Here is an 11,499-nt window from a genome sequence, read left to right on the forward strand (position 1 = left end):
CAAAAGAATCATCAATGCTAGCTTGAAGGTTAATAATGGGGATCGAGCTGAATAAGTGGATTTACTACAGAGTCTTGATCGAGATCGCTACATGTACTAGGAGAAGAGAGGGTAAGTTTCCTAAGATGATCCATTTTATACAGGTTATCGTACTACCTGTATGTTCTAGCTTAGAAACAAATTATAACGTTTTGGGATGTTGTCAATTTAATTTGAGTGATAGACTAAACCTATCATCTCATTGGCCATCGGCTTGGAATTCCGTGCGCATATCTCTCCCCCCACATAATCTTCCTTTGGTGAGTTACAGAGAAGCCCGTTCGCTTTTTTTATTATTATTTTCTCCTCAATGGCGTCCTCGCGATCAATTATATGGTCACCCCATCCCGACTCCAACAGGTTTCTAGTGAGCGGAACAGAGCTCAAACTATACGAATGGATTCCAGCTGTAAGCACGTTCGCCATTTGTATTTGTCATTTGAGAAAATAAACGCCAACACACTTTTTTTTGTTACCTGCTTCAATGATATTGACACGCTACATACGCATATATCTTTTTGCTTGACTTGTCTTGAACTATACTCTACGTGTCATACACCAAACCTAGACTTCCGACACGCCCGGCAGTGCACACTTTATATCCAACATACCAAAAATTGCTCTGGTTATGGTAAGCACACAGAGTCCGTTTCGGTTTTAATAATCATATACTATGTACAGCATCTATTCCCGAAGAAAAAATTATTTACAAGACTACCAAAACGCGGCGCATAATATGCGAATTAACAACAAAGAGCTAAATAACGGGTACATATCAATTTAGTGTGCGGACTGGTCTCCAGACCCATATCAACGTGATTTGATCGCCGTTGGTCTTACAACAGGTAGAACTGTGCTTGTACGCATGCAAAATGATATCAATTTGGATTCGCCTTATCCATCATCCGCGGACGGTCCCATTTCATCCAATGCTGGCTATCGAAATACTGCAAGGAATAATATCACTTCTGCGGCCGCCAACAACAACAACAATGCTACCATTGCATCAAAGCAATACCCAGTTTTAGGCGTAAAAATGTCGCGTCCTTGCAACGTCGTGTCGTTTTCTCAATCACATCCACATTTGCTTGCTTGTGGATTGGATAAAGTGCGTAATGACCCATGTCTCTTAGTCTGGGATGTGTCACAAGCATTGGACGGCTATTCTGCCGCAGATACACCGACAGGAATGCCAGGCACACCGAACTTGACAGGTTGGCTTTTGGAAGAAAAAATATATACACTCATCCTTAGCTTTGCGACGACTTTTTTAAAAAGCTCTCTCTTATTCAAATACATGCCACGCATCATTAGAACGGTCTAGGATGAATAGTTTTGGCATGGATACATCAACGCCTTATCCATCATCAACGTACGTATATATATATATATATATATATATATATATTGCGTCTTTAGGGTATAATGTAAAGCGTATTTAGTGAGCGTAACAATGCTAAACAAATGTATGTGATCTTTGTAGATATCGTGAACAACGTCCAATTCAACAATACGGATCTTCAGAAGCAATTGCATCTTGCGCTTGGTCAACCAATGGAGGCTCTCCATTATTAATTGCTGGCATGGGATACAAGTATCTGCGTGCATATGATATTAGAGGTAAGCTGAGGACACAAACATGTTGCATGATGATACAGGAGCTCATCAAGCGTTTCTTTTTTTTTGCCCTTATGATTATAGTCGACTCCAACTCTATACCACTGCAATTCTCAACCAAAGCTGTATACGGTGCGACCGTTGACCCGTTCAATCCTTACCGATTAGCAACCTATAATGAAGAAGGTGTTATTAGGTTGTGGGATCTTCGACAAACCAATGATTCAATATCCTTTTTCTTTATACATCTTTAGCTTACTCGCACATAACGACATTCTCTCATTTATACATATCTTATCGCTTAACCAATAATTGGGAAATCTTATACGTCCTAACCTTAAATTCAGAAACTAACAGCAGCGGCAGTAACTCCTCAAAGCACAGTCTATCCAAAATTGCATTTTCACCAACCAGGCCTGGATTATTAGCATCACTATCACGGGATTCGACTAGCGTTAATTTATGGGATATTCAAGAAACATGCACCCTCCACTCGGCATTAGCACCCACGACCTTTACCACAACGAACGCATCAACGACAGATTCTGCAACATATAATAATAATACTGCTTCTAACGTCTCCGGTTTCAAAACCATCACAGCCTTGGCAGGTTCAAATTACCCAGATACACATGATAATAGTGCACTTCATTATCACCACCATCACCAACAGCAGCAGCAGCACGCAAAGGCAGATGATGCAGGGTTTGCCTCAGTTGGCGTTCCGGTATTATGGCGAAGTAGAGAATGTAAGCATTAAAGTGGCCTGTAAACCCAATAATCACACTAACGATTTTTTGAATATACGCTACAGCTGCTGCAAGCTCCAAACCTATCACAACATTTAACTTTATACCCAATATGCATTCCTTGGACGATCCGCATGGACAGCGCAGCACGGTGCCGAGTATTCTAGCCATGCATCGGGATGGACAGTTTGAAGGGATCGACCTCGAAGAAGCGTCCAAGATGACTTGGCGACCGACAGGAGGCATGATGGTTACCAATGGAAGCGAGTTGCTAAGTTGCGGTGGTATCAATAGTAATAACAACAACAACAGCACGTGTCGTCAAGCAAACATTTTTGAACGCCACAACAACATGCATGGAGAGCTGGCAAAACTAAATATCACTGACGAACGAGCGCGGTAATAATATTTTATCTGACATTCTTATTTCGCTCCTTCAGTTTGTCTGATATTACCGTATGGGTCATTTATAGGTCGCAAAGCAATGAAACGTATGTACCAACATATGATGTGCATGAACTACGTTGCCTTCCTGTCGAGGTAACAGGTGCCGTGGCCGAGAGCTTAGCGAACGACATTTCTGTTATAATGCATAAACGGGTCAAGATGGGTTATTCCATGGAGGTAAAAACTACATGGTCTTCTTCTTCTTTGTAACCAAACATAATGTGCTTAACTTTTTCAATGGGTGTAACACATTACCCAGTATCAAAAGAACATTAGTGTCGTAAAAGGTGACCATAAATTGAGCGAATTATGGTCCTGGATACGAGGTAAGTATTTTTTTTCTTTTGTTTGCGTTGAATGTCAATCAAATGTTAATGCACGATTTCACATAAACAAAGGGGCGGATGAGCTTGCTCGGACTGGAAATGTCGATTATTCCTATCAAGGTGTATACTCTATATGGAACGGTCTAGGTAAGTAATAGTAAAGCAAAAAATAGGAAAGGTTCATTAGTACCCCCGCCCACCACCATCGTCGAAAGATGGGTTTGCAGAAGTTTTTAACATTCTTTTTCTTTTGCCTTAAAAGACACTGGAATGTCACAGAATCGCAAGTCATCGTCAATGAGTAAAAATTTCAATACTATGCGAGGACCACCACCATACGATCAAGAAAGTGCTCGAAGGAACACGGGTAACAAATTAAAAAATTCAAATGCTACAGCAACAGCAACGACAGCATCAGAACGAGAAGGGGGTGCGCTTTTCATGGTATCAACACAAAAACGTGCACAACGGGAACTTGCTTTGAAAGTATGCGGTTTTGATTACACTCAAAGCGAGCTTGAACAAGAGCTTGTTCGGTAAGTCTTGTTTCTCTTTTCCTAAATATACGCTCTGTATTATTGATTACTCGTTGGAAACATTAGTCTCGAATCACGCGGTGATTATGATCAGGCAACAGGCTGGGCATTCTTTTGTGGTCTGACGAATCGTGCTATTGAAGCTCTTGGAAGTGGACGTGGCTCAGGACATGATGGTACAACGAAATCCATATATTCTACCTGTTTTCTTAAAATACTGTATACTGACTTATTTAAATCGGGCTTTCCCCCCTCCCAGAACAACAGCGCAAGTTAATGTCGGCAGTGATGGCAGGTTTCCAACCGGGAGCAGCTGCTGTCAACCCTACGTGGCGAGAACTTTGTGAATCTCTTAGCCAGGATATGGTGAATCGTCCTTACTTAAGAGTGATATTTGCATATATATCTTCGAATGATTGGTACCGAGTTCTTGATGAGCCAAGACTTTCTTTGAAAGAACGAATAGCTGTTGCGCTACGAGTACTTGATGATGAACAGGTGATTCCTCGATGCAACAATTACAATAGAATCATTGTTTTTGTACATTCTATCTAAACAGTATCATATGTAGTTGAGTCAATACCTAGAAAGATCTACCGAACGGGTCATTGAAGAAGGTGATGTAGAGGGTGTGCTGCTTACCGGTCTTACCCTCCGGGCAGTAGATCTTTTCGAACAAACAGTCAACCGGTACGGCGATGTACAAACTGCAAGCCTTGTCTTGAGCTACGTTGTGCCTCAACGATTCAAAGACAAGCGTGTCGAAGACTGGGTGGAAAGGTATTATATTCTTCTAAAGTATACAAAAGGTATTCTATTTTTACTTGCTAATTTTTTACATCGATATGTTGCCCAGCTATCGAGGTCTTTTAGATCGATGGCAATTGTGGCACCAACGCGCCAAATTTGACATTGAGCGCGGAAAGCGTATGAACAATTCGAGTGAAGTAGCACCACCCCAGGTATATGTTCGCTGTACATATTGCTCTCAATCTTTGGGTCACAGTTTGTTGGTTCAAAATGTACGCAGCCGAGATGGAAAACGGATGAACGTACAAACCAATATTTCGCCAGCTTCATCGGGCGGTCGAGCCTCTGGAAAACACAAGGTTGGAATTACAAGCTCATTTAAAATAGTAATTTTATCGCTACAACCAAATTCACCAATTTTTGGACAGCCTACCGTATGCCCAAGTTGTCGCAAACCACTTCCTCGATGTGCCTTGTGTTTATTACATTTAGGAACACCTATTGATCCTGTACGGCGAACGATTGCTGCGAACGATTCACGAAAAGGTGAGAGACACACAGAAAGAGAGTAATAGGCTAGATGCTCGATAACCAACAACTCACTGTCCCTTTTGCTACTATATATCCAGCTGATCCTGCTAGCTTTGAACTCTGGTTTACATGGTGCCAGACGTGTCGCCACGGTGGACATGCTGTACATATATTTGATTGGTTTAGAAGCCATACAACATGCCCTGTCAGCAACTGTTCATGCCATTGCTACAGTTTGAGTACAGTTCCAAAGTGAATAAAATTCCACACCCTACCGCCTTCTATTTTTGTCGGTGACTGCAAGCTCGAAAAACGCGTTTCTTTAACTTTCATGTGCTCCTGCCTATAATTTTAACATATCTCGTGTCTCTCTCTCTCTCTCGTTCCCTGTGTGTTCCTAATCCAATCAGCAGAAATGTTTAATTCCAGAAACCGTCCTAAAGGCCAGGGACAACCGTTCTCACTAAAGAGTGACTCTGTTCCCAAAGACGCGAAAGACAGTTTAAGTCAAATGTTTGACCGGAACACACCAACTAGTACTAGTACTCGCTCATCGAGTCGAATACAACAACGACGAGAAAGCTTAGAAAAGGCAGACACGTCAAACAAATCGTCGTCTCAACACATTGACGTGCCACGGAAAAGAGGACGTGCCAACAACAACTACAAGACTGCCAAAAGTAAAGTAGCTACGACTCGAACAGCCCATGAAGACGACGATTTCCAGGAGCAGCCTAGAGTGCCACAAGGCAATAATAAGATGCAACAGAAACGGCATCGAACGAATGCCAAAGGAAAAGGCAGATTAGAAAACAAAGAAGAGCAACCGGAAGAAGAGGTGGCTGTAGTTCCAAAACTTATGCTTTTTACATCGAAACGTAAAGTGAACGGTGCACCTAGTACAACGGCGGATAAAAAGCAACGAGAAGAAGATCAGCGCAAAAAGCAGCAAGAGATTGCAGAGCTATCGTTTTCGAGTCAAATCGATGAAGAGGATAGCAACGACGAAGAGGAAGAAAGTATGTATATCTCGATTATTCATCGAACGAAAGAAACAAAGCATCTCACAGACTGTGTCGTTATCATCATAGGCAAAGTAGAATGTCCCTTCTGTCATACCAAACTGTGTACGCGTAAAAAACTTCCCGAAAGTATACGCTTAGCACTCAAGATTGTCAAACGGAAGGACAAGAAATACGTAAAGGAAGAGACGGAACGGATAAAGCAACGCGCCAGCGCCAAGCATCAACAGTTTCTTGAAAAGCGACTACATGTACAACGCAAAGCATCCAACATGGAGCAATACTCGTTCTGCCGATTGCATCGCGTCGAACTCGTGATCAAACCCGACGGTGCGCGAAAAGAATACCCTTTGGATATCGACTTTGACAGCCTCGAGGGCCGGATACACGAAATGAAGAAAGAGCTTGCATTAGTGGTGAATGGGAAGGTTGAGAGTCAATTCCGCGAGTTAGCGCTTAAATCCTATGAAGAGGATGGTGTTAATAAAGCCAGAAGCACCATGGCTGTCATGTCACGATTCGATAAAACTTTGGTAAGTCTTGGCTGGTAGTGAGAACATATTCCATCGGGTTAAAGTAGGGTAAAGAAAAAGAAAGGTTGCCGGAGGCAAACAAAATCTAACCTTGTCCCATTAATCGAATCGGTTAGCCCGGATACTACGGCTCAAAGGGTGCGGCAATTATTCTTGAAGTGCTGAACGCAATGTTCCTCCACTCGGGCGAACTGACTGTAAAACAAACGCAACCACAGCTCCCACTCGAATACGTACAACAAGTTCTGGTACCCGAAGCAGGTCTTCGGCTAATCCTAAAAGACCTCCAGACAAAACAAAAAGAAAAGCAAAAGCAACAAAAACGACAAACGCAAAAAGGAGACCAGGACATCAAATCGCTCTTTGAGCGACAGAAGGAAGGCGGCGGTGACCCCTCTCCCGCGAACGATGACATTGTTGATATGGCTAAAGCGATGCAAGTCATGACCGAAAGTACAGAGTTTGGATGTCTGGTTTATCCGGCAAACACAGAAGACGTTGGAGAATTTGCAGAGGAAAACTTTGTCGACCTCACCTCAAGTGATGACGAGGATGACGACTCGCTTCTTGATAGCAGTAGTAGTAGCGAGGACGACAAGTGATAATTTATTAGGGAGGAAGATTAAATATAAGATAGATTCTTGTTGTGCATTGATAATTTTGACAGCTTCTTTAATTGTTATGGTTGGCTTGACGGACTGAATACCTCTTTTATCTCCCCGACTTATTGACACACATAAGAGACGCCACATTACGAACCATGTCATCACTACGCATGTTGGCACGAGCCACTGCTCTACGCTCAACAGTACAGTTACAATGTTACAGCAGCGCTACAAACATGAACAACAGTACGTTTCTCGACTGAAACCAATAAACCCGGTGGCCTTTACCTTTTGCCACAGGGAATCGCGATTAAACTATTGCTTTGTTGTAAACAAAACTAGATCCGCAAAAGAAGCTGTACGAGACGCACATTCCTATTCCAATTCAACAACGTGCGCTGTTAGCCGCTGGCTCAGCTTTAACAGCCCTCCTTGATCCTTTACGTGGAGGTAAAAAAGAAAGCTTTATAACAACTGCCACTCCCGTTGTTATTTACGCAAGAAATACATAAACATTATAGACATGGTCGCTGCACTGGGAGAAACAACAGGAACAACTGCGCTCAAGCGAATGCGGGACCAAATGCTACAAACAGAAAGTGGACGACAAATCTTACGCGAACGACCCGTTATCCACACGTCGTCGATCGATTTCGCAAAACTACGCGAGACATGCAAACCGGGTACATTTGGACATCTTTACGTATCATGGTTGGATGCTGAAGGAGTTACTCCAGATACGCGTGAACCGGTACGTCCACATCCAAAGAAAAAAAGCAAAAGGGGGGGGGAATAAAGTTGCTCATGTTTAGGTTATTCGATAGGTACATTTTGTTGACGACGAAGAACTGGCCTATGTGATGCTACGATACAGACAATGCCACGACTTTTATCATGCATTGACGGGGTTGGGAGTCTCTGTGGAAGAAGAGTTGGCATTGAAATGGTTTGAGTGGGCACAGACAGGACTACCCATGACAGCCATGTCATCTATCTTTGGCCCAATGATGCGGTCACGAGAAAGTCGCAGACGTCTGTTTGATGTGTATGTGCCTTGGGCCGTATACACTGGAAAGTACGTCCCCATTTCTTTTACCGTTACTTTTCAATTTTTTCAAGTGAAAAACCATACTAAATTACTTGTTGGCATTGCCGTAACATTGTCTAGATCCTCGGTCCCACTTATTTCAGTTTATTTCGAGAAACATTTTTGCAGAGATCTTGACGAACTTCGTCGTGAACTTGGCATCACACCTCCACCATCCATACATGAAGAAACATCACTGCCATATAAATATTAACAATAATAATAATAAGATGGGGAAAAAAGCTATAAACATATAATTAATAAGAATAGTTTGGATCAATTACAGATATGACGGGAACGAAAAGATAAAGATGTTTAATGTATATGAAAAGATGTATGATAGACGGAACAGAGAAAGTGTTGGAACGATGTAAGATTAGTGCTTGGGGAGAGAATCGCACAGACAAGGATGATGGAAAGAGAGCACAATGCGAGAGAGGGGACAAATGAGATGGTGGCGGGAGGGGCAAAAAAGTACATCTTCTTTTGCCTTCTTTTTTAGTTGAACGAGGTATCGGGAGACCATGCACGTTCTTTTCCTTTCCTTGATGGTGACAGTGACCGAACAAACCGACGGCTGCTTCCAATGGTACTAGTGCTACTGTTACTGCCCGTACTAGTGGAAGCGACAACTTCAAGCGGCTGCCGTTTCTTTTCGTGTTCAACAATGACAGCCGATGGCCAATCATCCAAACGCATCTGTCCCAGCGGTCGGCGTTGGGTAGGTAATTGCTGTTGTTGTTCTTCATTTTGATCCGTACTGTTATAAGAACGCTTGGTGTTCTTTCGTCGATAATCATCCGCATTGCTGCTGCTGCTGTTGTTATCGTCTGGATGGTTTTCCTTATCGAAACCTGGTTCCATGGTCGGTGGTAACAGCTCACTTTCACTCACATCGGCATCTTCGTCCTGGTAAATCTGTGCAATCCAATCCACCGTATCGTCTCGAAACTCATCGATATCGTCTTCAAATAGTTTTCCGATCAACGGTGGCGGTGTACATAGTAGGAGATCATCGTCTAGATCCGTTGAATCTTCAGACTGTTGTGAATAGATGGACGGTAATGGCTATATAACGATAGATGAGTTGGTTTTTCATATCGAACTTTCACATTATCGTTGTTTTCGAAGTGTGTTTCCTTTTAGTGAAAGAAAGAAAAAAAACTAAAGCCTACTGTTATAGTGTTGTCAAAAGAAATCTTATTGTCTTGATCCAAAACCATGTCCAAGTTGGGATGACGTTCCGGATCTGAATCTTCACTGCATCCAATAATCTCTCGTAATTTGAAAGCACTTAGACTACTAGGTCGATGAATGGGTTGCACAGCTCTGGTTCGATTACGGATTCCACGCGAACTGTTGGAGTGGATGTCCAAATTGGCGAAGCCGCCTTCTAGCCGTGAAAACGTAGATATCGGTGGGCAAACATTTTCGCAATCGCTAGGTGAATCGGTTTCTGATAGTTCCATTTCTTCTTCGGTAATAAAATTAAAATGAACAAAGAACTCAAAAGAAAATTAAAATATGAGAATAGGAAGGCCGGTTCTGTTTCAGTGGGGGAGGCCTCACCCACTCACTGCCTCACCCGCATCCAGGGCTTGTGGTAAGGCGTCGGGAATTGAAGTTGGCCTTCTTCGTGCAACCGTGTGTGCAAAGCGGCATGATATCATTCAAGGAAGCAGATTCCGCTGTTTTATCTGATGGTTTGCTTCTGGACACGCTATTGTTAATTCACGGCTTTTCCGCTTACTTGCGGTAGCAAATGTAAGCTATTGTAGCTATGCTAACATTTTGCAGTATATGATCTCTTTCTGCTCTTGGACACTTATTCAAATGTGGACTGAGACAAATCTGTAACAATAACTGACTATGTATTCCAATTCCTATCTGACATCTATACTACAGAATTCATGCATAGTAACTTGGCTTCCATGTATACAGCAGTACCATGTAATGATACGTATTATTCTGGGCAAATACATATACCGTTTTGAATGACTCGATTGTTGCATGTCGGTAGCACGAATTTGTGATGCTTTTTATGTCTATGTCCACCTTTTTATTACTTAAGCTGTAGTTACGCAAAGAATTCAGCGGTTGCTATGAAAAAAGCAATATATTTACAATAGTACTTGATTGATATCAATGGAAGTGTAGTGTGAACTTCGTTTATAGTAAAAATGGGCTTAAAAAGGTGATTGCTGGGGATACTGTAATGCTTGAGCACTACTTTAAACGTTCGTAGATCAGAGCATACGCGTCTTGCAGCGTTTATACGTCTCGCGTTTAAGTTTAACTGAAAGAAGCGTGCTTTAATGTCAACCTAGAAAACTGGTTACAAATTGAGGCGTTACTATCGACCACGTCATTTTGTTCCGTATACAATAAAAAGGATTTGTTCCTTTTCATTTTGGCTCAGTACTATTTTGAAGTCTCTTTTGGTAATCATGAACGATAGATGTAGTATTTATTAGTGCATTGATCTGTATGTAATATTGAATTCGCAGAAACAGAACACTACTAGAGCTTCTCAACTTATTAAGGCCTTGACAAATATGCCAAAGAAGGATACACATTGCTAGAGCAATAATTCGGAGAATAAACTCACAGCTTCCTATACACAACAAAGGTTGTGTTTATGCTTCGGGACGAACAACAGAAGTAGAATCTTTCGTACATAGTAGGAAAGCGAGTAGCATATCACGACTTGACATTGCCATTTAGCTTACATTAAAGAAGTTGTGTTGCAAAGGAAGCTTTATATGTATGATGTAAAAGAACACATTATGTAAAGAGTTTGAAGCCAAATCAAGCAGTGAATCCTCTATCTCTTTTCTTTAAGCGCAACTCTCTGTATGAATTTCATGAGTTTAGCTCTTTAACTGTGGTTTTCTTTATTCCCCAGCCATAAAGTTCGTTACGGCTTGTTTTCATTGCATTGGGCAGCAATGAATTGTTATAAAAAAAGTTAGATCATATTATGCCCTTGTAAGGAGCAACCTCCCTCAAGTTGCTGTTGTTGGGACGGACAAAAAAAACAGTGAAAGGGCGTAGGCATCACTATAATCTACACTACTATTAGAGAATATCGTTACAAGCACATAACACGAAGGAAGATCGTCATCTGTGCACTTGAAATTTGCTCCTTTGACATTGGGTGGGAAAAAGAAAGCTCTAGTGATCGGTTGCTTGATGCTGAGCTGTTTCGAGACCAAAAAGGAAGAGATGCGCGTGCATACATTACTGAGGTGATGGCG

The 11,499-nt window shown here is 42.0% G+C and overlaps 5 protein-coding genes across 5 annotated transcripts; 4 read left to right on the forward strand and 1 right to left on the reverse strand.

Annotated features, from left to right (window-relative positions):
* The first annotated feature begins 238 nt into the window (after positions 1-238).
* BDB00DRAFT_316103 (WD40-repeat-containing domain protein) lies at positions 239-4,393 on the forward strand. Its single transcript, XM_053116902.1, has 15 exons — positions 239-448; positions 608-670; positions 824-1,253; positions 1,354-1,411; positions 1,523-1,659; positions 1,741-1,883; positions 1,985-2,405; positions 2,471-2,804; positions 2,879-3,029; positions 3,112-3,178; positions 3,251-3,325; positions 3,441-3,714; positions 3,781-3,890; positions 3,974-4,212; positions 4,291-4,393. The coding sequence occupies exons 1-15, from the start codon at positions 350-352 to the stop codon at positions 4,324-4,326; spliced, it is 2,637 nt and encodes an 878-aa protein (XP_052980697.1). The 5' UTR covers positions 239-349; the 3' UTR covers positions 4,327-4,393.
* On the forward strand, positions 4,225-5,331 carry BDB00DRAFT_316112 (uncharacterized protein). The gene is made up of 4 exons (XM_053116903.1): positions 4,225-4,494; positions 4,571-4,823; positions 4,893-5,010; positions 5,094-5,331. The coding sequence occupies exons 2-4, from the start codon at positions 4,644-4,646 to the stop codon at positions 5,249-5,251; spliced, it is 456 nt and encodes a 151-aa protein (XP_052980698.1). The 5' UTR covers positions 4,225-4,494; positions 4,571-4,643; the 3' UTR covers positions 5,252-5,331.
* Positions 5,293-7,216, forward strand: BDB00DRAFT_819148 (uncharacterized protein). Its single transcript, XM_053123219.1, has 3 exons — positions 5,293-6,014; positions 6,087-6,550; positions 6,667-7,216. Exons 1-3 carry the CDS (start codon positions 5,411-5,413, stop codon positions 7,150-7,152), a joined length of 1,554 nt encoding a protein of 517 aa, XP_052980699.1. The 5' UTR covers positions 5,293-5,410; the 3' UTR covers positions 7,153-7,216.
* A 94-nt stretch (positions 7,217-7,310) lies between these two features.
* On the forward strand, positions 7,311-8,456 carry BDB00DRAFT_871519 (ubiquinone biosynthesis protein Coq4; the record flags this gene model as incomplete). Its single annotated transcript, XM_053126837.1, has 5 exons — positions 7,311-7,401; positions 7,498-7,605; positions 7,677-7,906; positions 7,980-8,230; positions 8,324-8,456. The coding sequence occupies 5 exons, from the start codon at positions 7,311-7,313 to the stop codon at positions 8,454-8,456; spliced, it is 813 nt and encodes a 270-aa protein (XP_052980700.1).
* A 284-nt stretch (positions 8,457-8,740) lies between these two features.
* Positions 8,741-9,711, reverse strand: BDB00DRAFT_871520 (uncharacterized protein; the record flags this gene model as incomplete). The annotated part of the gene is made up of 2 exons (XM_053126838.1): positions 8,741-9,310; positions 9,418-9,711. 2 exons carry the CDS (start codon positions 9,709-9,711, stop codon positions 8,741-8,743), a joined length of 864 nt encoding a protein of 287 aa, XP_052980701.1.
* Positions 9,712-11,499: the final 1,788 nt, after the last annotated feature.

Source organism: Zychaea mexicana, assembly GCF_025766255.1.
Source record: "Zychaea mexicana strain RSA 1403 chromosome Unknown BDB00scaffold_28, whole genome shotgun sequence".
Lineage (NCBI taxonomy): Eukaryota > Fungi > Mucoromycota > Mucoromycetes > Mucorales > Lichtheimiaceae > Zychaea > Zychaea mexicana.

Coding starts and splice junctions, on each gene's coding strand:
- BDB00DRAFT_316103 (XM_053116902.1), top strand. CDS start 350: ATGGCGTCCTCGCGATCAATTATATGGTCACCCCATCCCGACTCCAAC. Junction 3,715..3,780: donor CTTGAACAAGAGCTTGTTCG/GTAAGTCTTGTT, acceptor TGGAAACATTAG/TCTCGAATCACGCGGTGATT. Junction 3,891..3,973: donor ACGTGGCTCAGGACATGATG/GTACAACGAAAT, acceptor CCCCCCTCCCAG/AACAACAGCGCAAGTTAATG.
- BDB00DRAFT_316112 (XM_053116903.1), top strand. CDS start 4,644: ATGAACAATTCGAGTGAAGTAGCACCACCCCAGGTATATGTTCGCTGT. Junction 4,824..4,892: donor GAGCCTCTGGAAAACACAAG/GTTGGAATTACA, acceptor ATTTTTGGACAG/CCTACCGTATGCCCAAGTTG. Junction 5,011..5,093: donor TGCGAACGATTCACGAAAAG/GTGAGAGACACA, acceptor CTATATATCCAG/CTGATCCTGCTAGCTTTGAA.
- BDB00DRAFT_819148 (XM_053123219.1), top strand. CDS start 5,411: ATGTTTAATTCCAGAAACCGTCCTAAAGGCCAGGGACAACCGTTCTCA. Junction 6,015..6,086: donor CAACGACGAAGAGGAAGAAA/GTATGTATATCT, acceptor TTATCATCATAG/GCAAAGTAGAATGTCCCTTC. Junction 6,551..6,666: donor CACGATTCGATAAAACTTTG/GTAAGTCTTGGC, acceptor CGAATCGGTTAG/CCCGGATACTACGGCTCAAA.